General features: G+C 35.2%; 1 protein-coding gene and 1 long non-coding RNA gene across 2 annotated transcripts in view; one reads left to right on the top strand and one right to left on the bottom strand.

The window, feature by feature from the left end:
- The first annotated feature begins 3,029 nt into the window (after positions 1–3,029).
- LOC123561507 (uncharacterized) lies at positions 3,030–4,965 on the top strand. The gene is made up of 3 exons (XR_006688435.2): positions 3,030–3,372; positions 3,680–3,800; positions 4,666–4,965. It is a non-coding gene; the product is annotated as an uncharacterized LOC123561507 (long non-coding RNA).
- Positions 4,966–5,950: 985 nt separating this feature from the next.
- The window catches only part of LOC123536251 (ribosome-releasing factor 2, mitochondrial-like), a 291,825-nt gene continuing 276,782 nt past the window's right edge, over positions 5,951–20,993 (bottom strand). The window contains exon 8 of the mRNA XM_053549063.1: positions 5,951–6,235. Within this exon, the coding sequence (XP_053405038.1) occupies positions 6,216–6,235 (20 nt within the window). The 3' untranslated portion in view covers positions 5,951–6,215. The remainder of the gene's footprint in view (positions 6,236–20,993) is intronic.

A 20,993-nucleotide genomic window follows, 5' to 3' on the forward strand; every position in this document is an offset into this window, starting at 1 on the left:
ATTACCCTCATTATCAAATTCGGAGCATAGAAATGTAGGTATGCGACAATACCCGCAAAGTCGACTGAAACTGATGTCCTTTGGTGCCCCTCTCAAGTCCCTGTTGAGTCGACACGTCCACTGCCATCGGTCTACTGCCGGGTATCCGTCTAGAGCCGCAAGAGTGCACCAGCCAAACCGGTGATTCCAACCCGGTGAGCTCGGTTAAAAACAGAATAAAAACAAGATAAAAACATGCTGTCGACGTAGATATCCAGCAGGGTGCAACTCTTCAGGTTCTCAAGTCATGGCGCGGCTCATCATGTAGACCATCAACAAAACGACGTTGTACACATCGGCAGGATGCATTCCGGTTGATTATTGTTCCCTCTTTACGGCCACACTCCTCGGTTTTAGTCATGTGGCGCTAACTAGGTTGACAATATACAGACAATATACATGACCCAGTTAGCGCCATATGTGCCCTCTCCACGACGTGCACGCACCGGGGGGCTCGGAGAAGGTCATAAGGCAATTTCACTGTCCAGCTTTCCTAAGTAATTAGATTATGTTGTGACATTTTTATTGGTCAGTATTTATCTTGTAATTCTGAAATTTTATTGGTTATTATATATTAAAAAGTTCATTCAATTTGGTTGTTATGCTTAAGCTAGAATTTTGCTAAAGAACATAACTTCAGTCTTGGTAAAACGTTTGACAAGAAAGCATTGAAAATTTATTTTTTATCTTCACCAAAAGATAAACTTGGAAATAAAATAATGTTAAATGATATAAGTTAAATTGGCAGAAACAGTAAAAGAATATTTGTGATTGTAATAATGCTAAAGGAACATCTACTTTGTTAGAACTTACAATTCTGAGTTGGACATTTTACTATATTACAAAAATAAAGGAATTTGAATCAAGAGACATTTCATGGTTGTCACTACTAAGAGTTCAAATGTCTGCATCTACACTCTACTCACTGGAGGTAGAGTGGACCCCGTGACCGGACAAGCTCTTTGGGCATAGAGACAATACAGGGACTTCCACAGGACCTCAGTGAATTCCCCAAGTAACTACCGGTACCGCCATAGCTCTACTGTAGGTCTTGGTCCCTACTGCAAGTGCTTAAGGGGTTACGCCTGAGCCCAATCAGTGTTATATGTAAACAAAGTATAAGGGCATGCTGCCCCCCCCCCCCCCCACCAGAGACCCAGGAGGGTCCCGGTTGCATATATAATGACTGATGTACAAATATACACGCATGTGTTAATTAGCATAATTACAAATGTATGTATTGTTTCATTGGTCAATTATGTAAACAAACTTACTTGAGCAATTTGTAGAATCCTCAGTATTAACTTTGAACTGAATTACCTCACATAATAAAGTTTTACTAATTGTTACACAACTTGTTAACATCAGACTTCCAGTTACACATTTTGAAAATTCCTCTGTAAGATCAGTTCATCTAATTGGCTTAGCTTGATCACATGGTATTGCCAGTCTGATGCTAAATTCTGTCCCTAGATTTGCCACCTAATGCCACTCTTTGCCACTTATTTCCATGAAAAAAGGGTGGCAATTGATGGAAATAGGTGGCATTAGCTGGCGTTTGGTGTAATTCAACTCTTTTTGCAACATAAGTGGTAAATTTGCCACCAAAAGCCACTTTATTTTGGTGGCATTTAGGTGACATTTGGTGTAAATTTGAACATAGTTTTTCTTTATGGTGGCAAAAAGGTGGAAATTGGTGGAAAGTAGAACATAGTTTTTTTTTAATGGTGGAAATTGAGTGGCGTTTAGTGGAAAATAGGGACTTAGAAAATTTTCTTGGTGGCGAATAGGTGGAAAAAAACTTAGAAATTTCTGTGATGTTTGATTTAAAAGTGAACTGTAAGACATTGGAATACCCTGTACAAAAATCTTAACATGGACTCAGGTTGGAATCAAGGTGTAATGGACACTAATCTTCAAACGTCAGGCCTAAATGACACGGAACCTGACTTTGCTAAAACTCCACATTGACAACAGCTCGTAGAACACAAAATGCCCCCGCCCCCCTCCCCTTGATGCATTCAGTAACTGTACAAGAAACAGAAATCATTTGGTCACTGTGCACTGGACGTTTGATGTATTGCCCTCAAATCAATAATTATGAGTCATTTACCAGTCATAAGTGACTTCTGTATCAAATGTGATCTTAGACCAAAGCATTCTCTAGTTATTGGGCAAAAAAAAAGATCTAGTGTTCTGGGTCAATATGACCTAGACCTTTGACCAACTGACCTCAAAATCAATAAGGGTCGTCTGCCCGTCATGATCAACCTCCCAATTTAGTTTCATGATCCTAGGTCAGAGTTCTCAAATTAACATCCGGAAACAGCTTAACTGTTCCAGCTAACTGTGACCTTGACCTTTGACCTACTGAACTAAAAATCTATAGAGTTATCTGCTAGCTATGATCAACCTTCCCATTCACTTTTATGGTTCCAGGCCCAAGAGTACTAGAGTAATCATCTGGAAACTGTAACTGTTCCAGGTCACGGTGATCTTGACCTTTGACCTACTGGCTTCCAAGTCAATAGGGGTCACTGCTGGTCATGACCAACCTCCATATAAAGTTTCATGATCTTAGGCTCAAGCATTCTTGAGTTATCATCCGGAAACCAATTGGTCTACATACCGAAGGACTGACAGACCGACTGACATCTGCAAAACAGTATACCCAGGCTCCTTCTTCAAAGAATTTTCGTTAAAATGAGAATAAGTCTATGCTGACTCTAGCTGGACAAAAATAATATTCAGAGTGGTATACAGAAAATTTGAGTTTTGGTTATTTTGTGAGACAGAATTTTTATTATTTATTATATCTTTGTATTATATTCAATGTAAATATTAATAAGTCACTTTTTCAATCAACAATTCTGAAAGACAGAAAAAGATGGAAAATAGGTGGCAACTAGTGGAAATTAGCTGTACTAGCTGAATCTGAAAAGATCAATTTTGAATGTGTCTGCAGTGTATTATTTCTGTGTGAGTGAAAGTTGGTTAAAGATAAGATTAATGATAGATCAAGTTACAAGCTCCCACACTAATGTAGAGAAACAACCCCAGGTGGAATTTGGGTCAGTTATGATTTATATATGCAGGCAAACATGAGGTTAGAAGCAAAGAAATAGTTCCTGCCTTTTCTCTTCATTAATTGAAAAAAGAAGTGTGTATAAAAAGGATGTTTTTACAATAGCTTTTCAACAAGTATTTGACACCTTCTTTAGCTGACCAAAAAAGTGTATGTGTGGAATCAATTTATCTATGTAGTAGTACCAAAATTTGAAATCTGGCATTCGATGAGTCAGTCAGGGAGAAAATGGAAACACATTGTGAAAGGTAACAATATTATACTGTTTATCTATTTTTTTAAAAAATTTTACTGTCTTTAACATTGTCTTAATTACTTATTCTTAACAAATACTTGAATTTGAAACAACATTTACAAAACTGCTTTAAATTAAAATCAACAAATCTCCTTTTATGTCTTAGGAAGTTTGGCAGATGGATAGATACCAGATATATTTTCTGGAATATAGCTAAATCATGTTTATAACACTGCTTGTAAAATTGTATCATTTTGTAATTATTTACATTTTTGATTAGCACTTAGGATACTATATGTACTTTAAACTGTTCATACCAGGAACCTTCTCTGAAAAAAGTGCAACTTTGTGACATGATCTGCCTGCCTGACTGTATATACCTGAGCAGCATACAGCTTATTACTGCATAAAAAGAAACATATCAAGATAATTCTGAATCAGGTAAATATTATAAGATTTTATAAAAGCTAATGTTTAAATAATCCTTAATTTTTAAAGAAATACACCAATTAATAGAATTTCCTGGCATATTATATGATAAATATTACTTATAAATGTGATGAAAAACCCAATTGCTATTATTACATTTTGCCAAAGGCAGAGGGATATTTTTTTTTTGCATTGTCCTTTCTTTTTTTATCTGTCCATCAGATTAATTGAAAATGCTTGTAATTGGAAAAATAATTTTATAGCTTTGTCTATAGAATCACTAAACTTCATGTAATTATTATAAGCTCATTAACACTGCTCAGTTATTTACCAAGTAAAAGAAGTATTTCACCTTGATTTGGTAAGAAAAAATGTAGATCACTACAGGACAGCATTGCATGTGCAATTTCCATTAGGATCACTTCAGTAACCACAGTTATTGCCCTTTAATTGTTTTTCAGTCCATAAATTCCTACATAACAAGTAATCCATTGATAGATGTTCATGAAATTTGACACAAGGTGTAAATCACCTTAGAGCAATGGTGCTTCCACATCTTTCATCAATTCTCAAGTTCTTACAGTGTTATTGCACTTTTATTGATTCAAGATGCATATATTCCCACAAAACAATGTAACCTTTTGAGTGAATAGAATTTTTTCTACAATGTAGATTTTGATGAAACTTCTCACAGTTTTAGTAAAGATGTTGAATATAATTTGACACAGATTAAGTTTGTAGAGTTTGTTGTTATGTCAGTGAGTTAGTTTAGTCTTTTGATTTCATATTTCCTAGAGGAAATTTACAATTTTCTGCAAAATTATTCAGAATGTCAGAAAAATATATCTATTAATAGATGTATGGTTTGCTTTTACAGATTGTGTGCTGGAAAAATGGCCTTACATCCAAAGGAGTGAAATTTGGAGAGTCATTTGCCATCTACTTAAGCCATCCTGGAATATGAAAAAATAAGACATATAAAGACAATAAGACAATAAAACATCCTGATCCTCGTGTTCAGATCTTTTGTGATTTCTTGTAAAGGGTCTTTGATTTTTGCATAAAAATAAAAAATATATTAATAAAATTTGATTTTTGCTTACTACTGATTTTTTTCAGATTCAGCAGGTGAAGCCGATTTCCACTAGTTGCCACGTATTTTCCACCTATTGCCAGCTATTTGGTGGCATCTAGTGGAAAATAGGACTGCCAAAATAGTGGCGTTTCGGTAAAATTTTGACCACTTACTGCCACCTGTTATGTGGCGATTGGTGGAAATAAGTGGCGTTTAGTGGAAAATGGATTTTACACCATAATGGTGGCATTTTAGTGGTAATTTGTCTAAATACTCCACTTACTGCCACCATGAAGGTGGCTATTGGTGGAATTAAGTGGCAAACAAATTTTCCACCATAATGGTGGCATAATGGTGTAAAACTGTCTAAATACTCCACTTATTGCCACCTAAAGGTGTACACAGGTGGAAAAAGGTAGAATTTAGTGGAAAACAGGTTTGCCACTGTCCTGTTCATTTTTTCACTATTTTGATGGCATTTTAGGTGACATTTTGGTGGAAAATTGTCTAAATACTCCACCATTGGAAAGGGTGGCATTATAGTGGCAAATCTAGGGACAGGTTGTTTTCTTATGTGTTTAAAATCCCTTAGAAAATGACAGAGATATTTTCCAGAGTTAAATGACAAGAATTTTTTCAAAGTGCTACATTTCCGCAGTGTCGGTGAGTATTCCATGAACTTTTTGATAGATGTCCAGAATAATTTCCAGAGATGTCAGTGGAAAACATTTGCAATCACTCTGGACATGTTATATAACAGGTGACTTTTCCGGACTATTCCATGAAAAGTACCTACTTTTCATGGAAATTTTGCATTTGTCCGCAATTTTTCCACAGTTACTATGGAATATGTACAGCCGGGAATTGGCTGTAACTGTTGGATATTCGTTATTCTCAACTTTAAAGAGAATTTATTTGACATGAATTGTGTGCATTTCTGGCAAAACGTTCCAGTAAAACACCTTGGTTACTTTTTTGTGGATACTGTACTATGATTATGGACTAGCTCCTAGACTATGACATATCTTTTTTACATTTTTACCATTGAATGTAATGAACTGAGCCCGTATATACCCTTTGGTCAATATGATAATTTTAACATCATTCCTCTGTGAAAATCTCTAAAATAGACTGGCTTTTGTCTCTATGAAATTGAGTTCGACAAAAAAATGGTGAAAAAAGCAGAAATATATTTATTATCAGTCTTGTGGCTAGTCTACTATGATTATGGCAAGCGAATAACATTCGATTATTAAGCGATCACTATTACAAGTAAAATGATCATAGTCTGGAAGTGATCTTTTTACACCATCCCTCGACAAGAATACGACTAATCCAAATGGCTTATGACTTCAACTGAAGCGTGCGTCCCCTGAAATAAATATTTTCGATTTTAAAGTGGTCGATTTATATTTAAATGTGCTGTCATCAAATGTGAAAGAAAAAACAAATGGACTGGGAAACAATTCTAACATATGACATTTCTTATCTGTTTCAACTGAGATTTTGGCGTTACACCAAATGACGCTATAAAATTAATGTCTAATTTAAGAAGAAAACAAAATAATAAGTACGGACGTGTCAACAATGTGATTCTGCATGTTCACCCCTGATTTCAGTCATTTAGACAGTAATCTTCACTATCATAAATTAATTCGATGGGAACTGATGTACTTATATCTTGTATCAAGTTTTACTGAAAAATATTCAGTCGTTTTAAGTTTAAAATCAGTTTTTTAAAATCAGCATTTGCCAATTTGACCAGTTTCATCAGCTGTTCCCATGGTAACACATACCGCTACATTTCTACGACTATTCTTAAATGTCAGATCTTAGCTCAGTAGATAAGAGCGTTGGTCTACGGATCTCGGGGTCGCAAGTTCGATCCTCGGGCGGGGCGTATGTTCTCCGTGACTATTTGATAAACGACATTGTGTCTGAAATCATTAGTCCTCCACCTCTGATTCATGTGGGGAAGTTGGCAGTTACTTGCGGAGAACAGGTTTGTACTGGTACAGAATCCAGGAATACTGGTTAGGTTAACTGCCCGCCGTTACATGACTGAAATACTGTTGAAAAACGGCGTTAAACCCAAAACAAACAAACATTCTTATTTTAAAAACTCAATTGTTTTAAAATAGTAAAAAAAATGTTTTGTATGATAGGTATGGCAGATATAATGAAAGATTTTCCGTATTATATGGCCGCTATATGGTTCACTGAGGTACCAACTGTTGCTACAGTTGAACCGATTTAAAAATTCTACAAGTCTGAAAGTTCGAACCTGCCTGCTTTGAATAGAAGTACCTGCCTAATACTGGTGCTTTACTATATTAACGACATCGTAATGTAAACAGTCAGCACTATATTTTGTTAGCCACTGTACGTTACTCCAAAGCACTAGAATAGCAAATCGCAACACAGTATCAACGGTTTCAGAAAAAACTGCATACGAACATGTGCATTTCAACCACTACTGCATACAGCACGTGCATTTCAACCACTATGCCAATGGACACGTCCATTTTAACCACTGCTGCATATGGACACGTGCATTTTAACCACTACTGCATATGGCCATGCGCGTTTCGATCACTACTGCATACAGAAAAGTGCATTTCAACCACTACACTGTATACAGACACGTGCATATCACACGTGCATTTCAATCATTTCCTGAAGCAAACGCAACACAGAAATAGCAAACATGTAGCCACTAGATCAATTTCAAGGACAAAGTTCTTTGTACATAAAACTATGCATGTGTATCAAGTTTGAAGGCTGTAGTTTGAGAAATTTGAAAGTAGGTCACTAGGTCAATCTTAAGGTCAAAGTTTATTTCGGTACAAAAAACTACGCAATTGGTCCAAATTTGAAGGCTGTAGCTTGAGAAATGTGAAAGTAGGTCACTAGGTCAGAATCAAAATCAAATTTCATTTCAGAAAACAAATCTATGCATGTGGTCCAAATTTGAAGCCTGTACCTTCAAAAATGTTAAAGTAGGTCACTAGGTCAATATCAAGGTCAAAGTTTGTTTCGGTACACAATCCTATGCATGTGGTCCAAATTTGAAGCCTGTAGCTACAGAAATGTGAAAGTAGGTCACTAGGTCAATCTTAAGGTCAAAGTTCATTTCTGTACACAAAACTATGCAAGTGGTCCAAATTTGAAGGCTGTAGCTTGAGAAATGTGAAAGTAGGTCACTAAGTCAAAATCAAGATCAAATTTCATTTTGGAACACAGAACTATGCATATGGTCCAAATTTGAAGCCTGTACCTTCAAAAATGTGAAAGTAGGTCACTAGGTCAAGATCAAAGTTTGTTTTGGTACACAAAACTATGCATGTGGTCCAAATTTGACAGCTGTAGCTTGAGAAATGTGAAAGTAGGTCACTAGGTCAAAACCAAGGACAAATTTCATTTCAGAACACAAAACTATGCATGTGGTCCAAATTTGAAGCCTGTACCTTCAAAAATGTTAAAGTAGGTCACTTGGTCAATGTCAAGGTCAAAGTTTTTTTCAGTGCACAAAACTATGCATGTGGTCCAAATTTGAAGGCTGTAGCTACAGAAATGTGAAAGTAGGTCACTAGGTCAAAATCAAGGTCAACTCATGTCAAGGTTCATCTTGCCACTCAAAACCATACATGTGGTCCAAATTTGAATGTTGTAGGTTATTGACAAGAAGTTTTTAAAAGCTTTTCCCTATATAAGTCTATATGAACCATGTGACCCCCAGGGCGGGGCCATATTTGACCCTAGGGGGATAATTTGAACAAACTTGGTAGAGAACCACTAGATGATGCTACATTACAAATATCAAAGCCCTAGGCTTTATGGTTTGGACAAGAAGATTTTCAAGGTTTTTCCCTATATAAGTCTATGTAAATCATGTGACCCCCAGGCGGGGCGATATTAGACCCCAGGGAAATAATTTGAATCATCTTGGGAGAGGACCACTAGATGATACCAAATATCAAAGCCCTAGGCCCTGTGGTTTTGGACAAGAAGATTTTCAAAGTTTTTCCCTATATAAATCTATACAAATTATAGAAATAAACAAAGGGCAATAACTCACTAAAAAATTGTTGAACCAGTCTGATATTCAGGGGGACACAACTAGGGCAAAATCCCCCCAGTAGTTTCTGAGGAGATGCGATAACGAGAAATTGTTAACGGACGGACGGACCATGGACGCAGAGTGATTTGAATAGCCCACCATCTGATGATGGTGGGCTAAAAATAGATAGTTTTAAAATATACAAAGTTTATATTTACGTGAGTATAAACTAATGTAGAAGTTAAATTGAATGGATGTTGCAACAAGAAACGCATAAAAAATTAAAATTCCGACTTCATCGTGGTATTGGAAAACCAAAAATTTTAATACCATCCAAGTATGAAATTGTTAGGAATCCATTAAACTTTGTCTTGTATAAATGTTTAGCAATCTTATTTGATAAATGGCCATTTGGAACTACAGCAACCTGCCCATTAGGAATCACACCTAACAGACACGGTATAAGTGTTTAATCACCTATGTCCCAAAGGGTCAATTATCTACCAAATCACTAAACAAATTTCGTGTTTTGTTTTTTTTATTTTCAACAAAACAGGTTTTGTTCTCACGATTGTGTTAAAGCAAAATGTAAAATAAAGATCAAAAGTTATATCACTCGATAATCAATATGACATTACAAATGAAATTTTTCTATACCTTTCATTTTTGTTCTGATTCTTTTTAAGAAATAGGTAAAAAGATACATAAACTTCACCAAATGCTTCAGCAGTTCTTTTTTACTCAAAAATCTACAATCTGTCTTGAAAAGACATATAAACAGGCAGTATCTTAGCTATTTATTTGAGTCTAACTGCCCCTTGATACCAGGAGTAACTTTTTCTCTTTTAGAAATAATGCATTAACGGTTACAAAATTGATGTAAACAAGCAAATTTGATGAATTGGTATCCCCCGCTGAAAGGGTTTGTGGTGAGGAAAGGCAAAAAGATATATCCGGCAAAAAGTTGAGGATGTAACTAAGAAGCAAATAATTTCAATAGTCAAAATCAATTTAACAGAAAATGAATACTTTATTTGGGTCCAAGTTGGGAGGAGAGGGAGGGGTGGCGGGGGGCAGCGGGGATGACCGGGTGAGGGTATGAAACATCACATGTTGATTATAGATATTGATGGAAAATTAAAAATGAAAAAAAAAAACGTGGTGTGGTGGGGGGGGTGGGGGGATGCATGATCGGGGTTGTGGGCATGACTCAGCGGGGTGGAGGAGTGAGGTGGGGGAACAGTACAACTTTGCATGTTTATAAATAGTCATGGAAGGTTTGAAAAAAAAAGGGATGGGGGGTGGGGTTGGGAGGGGGTGTGACCAAGGCAAGGTGGTGACCAGGTGTGGGTACACAACTTTACATGTTTATAATGAATGTTCATGGAAAAGAATGAAAGAAGTTTGACAAAATTCTACCAAATGGTTGGTTTGTTATGTACAAATCTATAGATTTTTAAACAAAGGGCAATAACTCTAAGGAAAATTGACGAATTAAAAAAAAAAAATGACAGGCATCATCAAAGTATGTTGATTCATATTTATTTCAAGTTTCATTAAATTCTACCAGTTAGTTACTGAGAAATGGCTGCAGACGTGTTTTTTCCATTAAAACAAGGGCAATAACTCTAAGGGAAATTGACCAATCAAAAAAAAAAATTGACGTATGATCCTGGTTGTGAATTAGCTTTAAGCTTATTATTTTTAGTACGACCCTGGATCAGACAAATTCTATATAGTATCATACTAAATCGAATTTGTACGACCCTGAATTAAGATAAATCCATTTAGCTTTAAGACAATTTGAATTAGTACTGTAACAAGGTTTTGTCATTGAATATTTCTTTAAAAATTGTATTTGTTAATTTGTAATTTTTCAACTATTATGATTATTTACCTGTTTAACCTGTATATACATGTGTAAATACATCAGTAAATGCTAATTCTTACTGAACAAAAAAAATAATAATCTGATAGCACCTATCACTGTGTGATTTGGAAAATAGATTATCGACTCTACTTGTTGGTATATTTGTTAAGCATTCTTAGTGATATATAAAATCCTATTAAGGGCCACTTAACAGTATTAATGTATAAAAGTCCCTAGTTAGTAACCCTTTCAGTTAATTGTTGAAGATTGCTTAAATCATATTTTCTTTATGATCAAAGAAACACTTACAGTTTTCGCTGTAATATTACCTGCAAGATGTTCCAGTTGTTGTGCTGCCATGGACACAGTTTATGGCAACCAAGCAGTATATAAGGGGACAAGATTCTAGGGCCCTTATCCTACTGCTTCTTCATTCGAAAATAAAATATTTTAACAACTGGACATCTTTCTTCAATAACTTTCAGAAACCAGACTCCAAACTTACTACGTAACAATAGTTACAAAAACGATAACCACAACAACAACAAAAACGAACCAAAATCAGAAATCTATCAACAAAGAGATAACACCCAACCACTGTGATAGTATGACCATGGGTCGGACATATTCCAATTAAATTCGACCCTGGGTCAGACATATTCCAATTAGCTTTAAGACAATTCGGAATTAGTATGCCATATATATATGATTATATGATATATTTTATTATGTTTTATATTTGGTTTTCTTTTGTATTGATTTATATTCATACTGATTCTTTATCAGTGCAGTTTCCATGTAATGGAGTGTGGAACGAAATGCGGGATTTTACATTAGATCCAGACTTGAGTACTGCTGCTACCAAAATACCGGAGATAGTTTGTTCCTCAAAGTCCAAGAACACAAATACAAAGTATGACAGTTACTTCAGGTTATATAGCAGTAATTCGGTCAAAAATGTGCTTTCCGTGGTGTAGTCAAAAGAAGTCCCTAATAAGTTGGTGTAAAAAGCTCATTAGAGCTTATGTTATCTGTTGATACTCTCCGACTTTGTAAATAAATATTACTTGACTTGACTTGAAATAGATCCTAATTTTTTTGCGCAGTTGCGCGTAAACCGGGGCCCAAATGGGCATTATTTCACTCCTGGAATGAATTTTACATAAATTAAGACACTTTTCTTGTTAATATTCACATATTTTCGAGTTGTTTACTTGAAAACGAAAGTAGGGTGTTTATTCTGCGGACCGCTTTCTGAAATGAGGCAATATGAGAGTACCTGACTTAGATGACTTCCATTTCACTGCATACTATTCAACACCCCTTTTTCTTTTCATTTTCTTGAAGCAAATGTATGGATATCTTGTGGAAAATAGGTCTACGACGGAGTGAAAATCTAGAAACTGTATAAAAATTGTTATGAAGTAGCTGAATTTTATATGAAACAAAGAATAATTTCTTTTATCGGTATATAGCTTTCAATAAGTTTGCAAGATGATGTAAGTCACATTCTCTTGATTACTTACCAGCAAGCGAATCAACACTGTGCGTTTTTTTTTAGCGGTTTATTATCTAAAGAAGTAAAAAATTCTACAAGTGTTTAATGGAATCAAATGAAAACATGAATTCCATCTATTTGAAAATCTGTGTGGTAAAAAACTTGCGAAGCTTACTTATGAAGGCTGCCGTAAAAAACTTGCGAAACCATCAACAAGCAGCCTATGAACACTGACATTTTGCGACAAATTGTGAATTTTACCAAAATAACGATGTTCAAATAAATTTGAAAAATATGAGACTTTGTCTAATTTGTATTCTTGGATTTTCAGGATTTCTTAGATATAATGAACTTTCTTCCATTCAAATGTCAGATATTGCTTTTCATGATGTTTATGTTTCTATTTTAAGGACACGTCACCGCTGAGATAGTTTAGCATTATTGCAATACACAATCGGTATTAAAATTGTGTTTCCAATACATGTGCTCATTAGATAAATCCTCAATATCTATGTGAAAATAAGGGATGTGTTTTGTATGATTGCAACACTGCGAGTTGCTCTAATTAGTGACAAATGACTGAAACAATAGGAATTCGTACATGACTTGGATAGACAAAACGACAGTAAGGTAACAATATATTCTGATGTTGTTTTAATTTTTTTAGTTGTAAGCTACAATACAGAAGACCCATTTTTATGAAAATCAAACTGGAAGTTAGAAATAACAGAAAAAAATTAATTAGCTCAAGAGTCATCATATACCTGTCAAAATTTGTCATTAGTTTTTACGAGCTGTCAAAATTATTTTTATCTCTCTATTCTGCAAATGCATTGTGTTTGTAAGTATCTTGGTGGGATATTGTAGTGTGTAACTTACTTTACATTCCACATTAATATTTGTGCTTGAAATTGCTTTGTTGAGCTCACTGAAGTCACGTATGAATTCAGGGTTTTTTTTCGGCCGTTTTTATAGCCGTTATTGGGCTATATTCCCAATGCCAAAAAGTATGTATTTTTCTCAAAATGAGTGCAAAAATTCCCAATCTTCATTCTGAAAAAAATTTCATCAAATTTGCACAAACATTGACCAAGTTATGGACAATTTTGTAATGGCAGTATGCTTAAAGAGGTTGTACAATGTGAAACAAGTGTATCAGAAAGTACTTAAACACATCCTTACTATATCCTATGGGACTAAATATTTCCCAATTTGGAACATTTACGCGTCAAAATTCCCAACATTGGGGGTATAGGCTATGTTCCCAAAACAGAAAGAAAAAACCCTGGAATTATTTAGTTTATTGTCTGTAATAAAGGTACCAAACCTCAATATTAAGATATAAGAATTGCTCCTTTCTGGTAGACAAAGGAAACTATTTGGTTGAATCATAACATAACGGTTATTGGAAAGAACTGAATATTCTTTGGTTTTTAGCTCGACTATACAAAGTATAAGGAGAGCTATCCTACTCGCCCCAGCATCGGCGTCGGCGTCTTTCCGCGTCCCAACCTTGGTTAGTTTTGGTGCACTTTCTCTTTTTTCAACTTATCTCTGTAATTACTTGATGGATTTGATTCAAACTTGAAATACTTATTTCTCATCATCATCCACATCATCTGACATAAGGGCCATAACTCTGGCACCAATATTTCATGAATTATTCCCCCTTTTCACTTAGATTTTCAGGTTAAAGTTTTGATGCACTTTCACTCTATCTCTGTTATTACTGAATGGATTTGATTCAAACTTAAAATAGTTGTTCAACATCATCACCCACATCATAATTATGACACAAGGTGCATAACTCTGGCACCATTTTTTCATGAATATTTCCCCCTTTTTGCTTAGAATTTCAGGTTAAAGTTTTGGTGCACTTTCACTCTACCTCTGTTATTACTGAATGGATTTGATTCAAACTTAAAATAGTTGTTCAGCATCATCACCCACATCATATGACACAAGATGCATAACTCTGGCACAATTTTCCATGAATTATTCCCCTATTTACTTAGAATTTCAGGTTAAAGTTTTATGCAGTTTCACTCTATCTCTGTTATTATTGAATGGATCTGATTCAAACGTGAACAATTGTTCAACATCATTACCCTTATCATATGACACAAGGTGCATAACTCTGGGATCAATTTTTCATGAATTATTTCCCCTTTTTACTTAGAATTTTAGGTTAAAGTTTTGATGCACTTTCACTCTGTCTCTGTTATTACTGAATGGATTTGATTCAAACTTTAAATAGTTGTTCAACATCATCACCCACACCATATATTGCAAGGTGCATAACTCTGGCACCAATTTTTCATTAATTATTTCCCCTTTTTACTTAGAACTTTAGGTTAAAGTTTTGATGCACTTTCACTCTGTCTCTGTTATTACTGAATGGATTTGATTCAAACTTAAAATAGTTGTTCAACATCATCACCCACACTATATGACACAAGCTGCATAACTGTGGCACCAGTATTTAATGAATTATGCCCCTTTTTGCTTAGGATATACTTACGAGGGGTGTTCAATAAATACCCGGAAAAGTGCTCTCATTTCTCTATTTCTGGTCTCATTTTGTTAAAATTTGAAAATATGAAAGATATGAACATACTGAATGCAAATACCTAAATTACAGATTTCAGAACATGCACAATATTTATTTGTTGTCTCCTAGGCAACGTCATCACCTCAAAAGCGGCCCAAAGTCATTATGATGCTGTCATATCACACTCAGTTAATCAATACAACTCGTGATTACCATTGATTCAATGTTTATCACCATTAAATGCATTTTTACACCTTCCTAAGAATAAATAAATACTGTTCGTATAATGTTCCTGTCGTATTGAAGAAATTGGACACTGAACTGATGCCCTATCAAGGAGCTCTTTAAGATATTAAATGTGACTGAGCGTTATTTTTCATGTCTGTAACAAAAGTCGTCAGCAATATTCTCCTGACCATTTTTAAACGTCACGTCCCACTAATAAAATTTTGTTTTCTTCAGGGCATTGTCCCTTAAACATTTTCTCTTTCCTTTATTTTCGATTTAGAACACAAAATGTTATCTCACATCTCCGTTCAACACTGATTTTCAAGCGACGACCAACTCAATATGCCTGCCAAATATTTTAATGATGTCACATTTATAATTTGACGTTATTGGCGTAACGCTTACTTTCCATACCAATATTCACCCAATTTAAGAAAAGGTAGCTTGAAAAATAGGTAAGTGGCAAGTAATGTTTTAGCGCATGTAAAATAGAAAAAGAGACAAAATTGGGCCGGATGAGGTCACATGACGTTGCCATGGGGACTCGCATTTACTTATTATTTATCCAAAGACAATCTAATTTTAACATATCAACTCGGTATTCCCTAGTCTACATTTTGTAGCATTTTCATTTATTTTTGATGATACATAAAGAATTGAGAGCACTTTTCCGGGTATTTATTGAATGCCCCTCGTATATAGTGTTTTGATACATTTTATCTTTACTTCTCTTATTACTTTAAGTTGATATTTTTGACATAGACACAGGCTATTGTGCAATATCTTCATCCACAATTGGAGTCATTAAACACTCCAGTGACAGCTCTAGTTTCCTCAAATGTGCCCAGTTTCACTATTCAGCATCGAAATAGTTGAGCGCGCTGTCTCCTGTGACAGCTCTTGTTTGTTATTCACCGGAAATTCAAAACGTGATACCACCTTAATCAGGAAAAGTATAAGACTGATCAGTTTAAACATGGTTCAAAGTTGCTAAAACAGGAACGCAACTGTGTCCGGTATTATGGTTAGAAAAGTTTATTAAAGCGACCGATCTCACTTTTTCCTCAATTGAGTATCTGTTTACGAGTGCGTTTTCTTAAGCGAAAGGGTATTTATGTTCTTTGTGATCCTAGTTCACCCTTGTTGTATACACGCACACAAGAAATATTAGCAGAAGTTATTGCGCTATTGGAGAAAATAGTTCCAAATTTGGATTACATAGTTTACCGGTAGGTAGTGGTGATGCATCAGCAGCAGCTAATAGTGGTAGTTCATTAGATGCAAGATTATTAAATAAACACGGCAGATGGAATACTTAAATACTTTAATACTACTTATTCAGCTTTGTTTTATTCGAAAGTAGCAAACCGTCTTTAGTCTTTGTTGTTTTTCAAGTTTAGCACATAATTGTTTTATTTTCGGACAAACGAAGTGCGGGAGGAAATAATTAAAATTATTTTGGTATTTAAATTCTTTTGCTTCATTTAAATTTCATTTTCCTCGTGCAGAATTTCGCGGCATTTAGTCATTCGAGGTTTGCTACTTGACAGAGAAACAAGTCTTTTGTTCAGTTAATTTTGAAGACAGGTAAAAGTGAGATCATTGGTACATACTTAAAAAACTGTTATGTTAACCTCTTGTATAATTTTAAATGATATATTATGATAAATAAATGTCTGTGTTTGTTGAACATAATATGGTGTGTAATAAGATATGTAAAATGTACTCAAGTGCATGGTGAGATGGTGAGACATTGAACAGTGTGAACGCATAATATGATTGAAAAGGTGCATAATGTTATGAACATTTAGGCTTTTATGGTATTCTGTGCAGAACATTGTATTATGGAAACGACATTGATTACTACTACAGTACGCTTTCTATAAAATTTATACTTGGTTTTGATGTAATTAGTACTGTGTTTATGCTGTTATAATACGGATGAATATAAAGTAGCAAACCGCCTTCTAACTCAATTTAGTCTTAGTTGTTTTTCAAGTTTAGCACATACTACTCCCGCACGATAATTTAAACGAAAGCATGTTTATATTATCGTTTGATTGTTATGGTTCTCATGCATCGTTGAACTCAAAAAAGTTGTCAATAATAGAAGTTAAGTGCATACTGTAATTTTATACAAAACTAGAAGATGCTTTTGTAGAAAAGCGCATGTCTCCCCCAATGCATAGTCGTATAGGCAAAAAGTCAATAGGGGACAGCAGCGAAAGTCAAACAGACACTGATGGTTGGCTGCAATAGGGATCATCTACTTGACATGTCCAATCATTCAACAAAGTTTCAATATTCTGGGCCTAGTGTGTTCTCAAGTTATGAATTGGAAACGGTTTACCATGTTCAGGCGCCTGTGACCTTGACCTTTGATCAAGTGACCCCAAAATCAGTAGGGGTCATTAAGGCATAAAAAAAAAATTGTTTGTTTCCGGTATCCCAACCTACCCTAAATTTTTGGCCCGACCCTAAATGTTTTTATGGCCTTGGAGAATATTTTTTTCATCTTTTTGACAGAAAGTTGCAAAACTGCACTTTTTATGCTTTAAACATGCTTAGTGATATTACAAATCAACTTACTGATGCTCTAAAGGCATAATCCCCTTGTTTGCATTCATTTTGTGACACAAAAATAATTTCTGAAAAGTCTCCCTTAAGGTATTACGGTAGATCACTAATAAAGAACCTCCTTTTTGAATTCTTAGGGGTGCGTAGGTTCAAGCCCTACTGGGACCAAATTTTTTTTCCCTTATTTTCCTTTTTTTTCTAGTAAGTTTTTACTTCTTTCAAGACTTATTATTAATTTCTTGTACAAAATTTTTTTGGTGTTCTAAGTGAATTTACTACTTAAACAGAAGGGGTAGGGTTACACATCTTTAAAAATATTGAGTTACACGCGGTGAAAGTTCTCTATTTTGCTTTCACTCTTAGATTATATATTGTGGAAGAAATTTAGGTAGGTTTTACGTCTGCCCTAAGGTTATTTTTAAATGGAGTAAGCAAAATTCAAAACAGAAATACAGCATTCGACCTTATTTTTTCAATGTTGAAGTATGAATTCTGTCTCATTAAATACGTTTACTTGAGGCACAATAGAAAAAATGATATTGACATTTTTATTTTGTGTTTTATAATTGTTTACCAATAGTTTGATGTTTCTTTTATTAAAATTAATGGTAAAATGAGTTCTTTGCAAACGTTTTGGATAGTGGCTATCACTTTAAAATTTATCTCTACTTGAGCTAGAGGAGATACCATAAGTTATACAAAATTGATAAAAAACGGCACGGTAAAAATTGTTTAAAAAATGCAGAATAGTGCAAAACACGGTTACCTTTCAGAATATACCAAGCAAAGGCCGTTTTGTAAACATTACTATTAGTGATCTAATACCCTAATAAAAAAAAAATTCAAAAAAAAAAATTTCCGACCTACCATATTTTCCCGAATTAAGGCCCCCCCTGTAATTAACGCCCCCCCCCCCCCCCACCCCACCCTTTTTGGAGGAAAAAAAGTCAACAAGAACGAAAAAAATCACCTACCTCATTTTTATAAGTCCACATAATAAGTTCACAGGTAAGTATCCAATGTATTAAGTATTAAACACACTTTTAAACAGTCCATGTACCATAAGTCCAAAACATTTATACTAAGTATGGTACAAATCCAATCATCAAATAGAAAATTAAACAGTAAATCCATGAACGATTTATTTTTGCACCACTAGTGCACACGCTTCCTGTCGACTTTAAACAAACTTGTGGCGAAGTGTTTACCCTTTTCTTTGGCAGTTTTAATAACTTTTAATTTAAAAGCAGGCACATATGCAGCGTGCCGAACCATTGTGTATTGCGCTATTAGCTACCCGCATGTACTAAGGAAAAGGTTATCGGAGTACAACAGCTGTTAGGGTCATGACGTAATAACGTCGCGAGCATGTCAAAAAGCCAGACATGGAATACATGAGGTACCGTATATAAATGCATAAAAGAACCACTGCATTAAACTGGATGCCAAATAATTACGTTTTGGCGGAATAAAGTTAGTTTGAACGATTTCTTTCAGTTTTGTAAAAATTTTCATTTTTTATTTTTTTTACCGCAAATAAACAGGTTTGGAAAATGTAACAAAACCAGGGGCTTTTATTCGGGAAAATACGGTACCTACCCTAATTTTTTTGAGCATGTTACCGGAAACAAAGAATTTTTTTTTTTAGGCCTAACTCTGCATGTCCAATCATCCTATTAAGTTTCAACATTCTGGGTCAAGTGGTTCTTAAGTTATTGACTGGAAAGAGTTTTTTTATATTCAGCCCCCTTTGACCTCAACCTTTGATGGAGTGACCCCCAAAGACAATAGGGGTCATCTACTCTGTAAGCCCTATCAACCTATGAAGTTTGATGGTTTTAGGTCAAATGGTTCTCAAGCTATTGACCGGAAATGGATTTCCATTTTCTGTCTGCTACGACCTTGACCTTTAACAGATTGACCCCAAAATCAACAGGGGTCATCTACTATGCATGTCCAATCATCCTATGAAGTTTCAACATTCTGGGTCAAGTGGTTCTCAAGTTACTGACCGGAAATGGTTTTCTGTGTTCAGGCCCCTGTGACCTTGACCTTTAATAGTGACCCCAAAATCAATAGGGGCCATCTACTCTGTATGTCCAATCATCCTGTGAATTTTCAACATTCTGGGTCATGGATAAGAAATGGTTTTCCATGTTCAGGCCCTTGTGACCTTGACCTTTAACAGAGTGACCCAAAAATCAATAGGGGTCATCTACTCTGCATGACCAATCATCCTATGAAGTTTCAACATTCTGGTTCAAGTGGTTCTCACTGACTGGAAATGGTTTTCCATGTTCAGGCCCCTGTGAACTTGACCTTTGACAGAGTGACCCCAAAATCAATAGGGGTCATCTACTCTGCATTTCCAATCATCCTATAAAGTTTCAACATTCTGCAAGTTATTGACTGGAAATGGTTTTCCATGTTAAGGCCCCTGTGACCTTGACCTTTAACAGAGTATGTGACCCCAAATTCAATAGGGGTCATCTACTCTGCATGTCCAATCATCCTATTAAGTTTCAACATTCTGGGTCAAGTGGTTATCAAGTTATTGATCGGAAATGGTTTTCCGTATTCAGGCCCCTGTGACCTTGACCTCTGATGGAATGACCACAAAAACAATAGGGGTCGTCTACTCCATAAGCCCTGCCACCCTATGAAGTTTAAAGGTTCTAGGTCAAATGGTTCTCCAGTTATTGATCGGAAATAAAGTGTGACGGATGGACAGACGGACGGACAGGGCATAAACAATATGTCTCCCCCAATGGGAAGAGACATATTATATTTTCTGTATTGAAATGTTTTATTGAAGAAAAATCATAATCATCAAAGTTTGAGTTATCGTGCAGGATTTATAATTGTTTTATTTTCGGATGAACAAAGTGAGGGAGAAAATATTTAAGTACAATTATGTTTGTTAAGAAAATAAAACCTCTTTTCTTTGTTTTTTGTTTGGTGCTGCAGTGACTGTATGGTGCTGGGAGATCACTGAATAGAAATCATTTTTTGCTGACACTTCTGTGTGTTTCTTTCAATTTTGGTACAGCTTTTCTCATAATTTTGTCTATATGCATGCTCAGTACAAAAATCATGAGGAAGGATTGACCTCATGACCGTTATGGCAGAAAATCGATATCAGGGGAGACAACAGCTATAATATGATATTGGTAACGGGTGACCGGCATTGCGATGTCAATATTTATTGCCTCCGGGTATTATCACCTAGATGTTTATTTCAATTCAAGAAATTAAACAAGCATAATTGACACGCCACTTTAGTTACAAACTATGTAAAAGAATGGACTTTTCATAAGAACAAGGCTAAATCCCCAGCCACTGCTAT

The sequence above is a fragment of the Mercenaria mercenaria genome, chromosome 1, assembly GCF_021730395.1.
Source record: "Mercenaria mercenaria strain notata chromosome 1, MADL_Memer_1, whole genome shotgun sequence".
Taxonomy (NCBI): domain Eukaryota; kingdom Metazoa; phylum Mollusca; class Bivalvia; order Venerida; family Veneridae; genus Mercenaria; species Mercenaria mercenaria.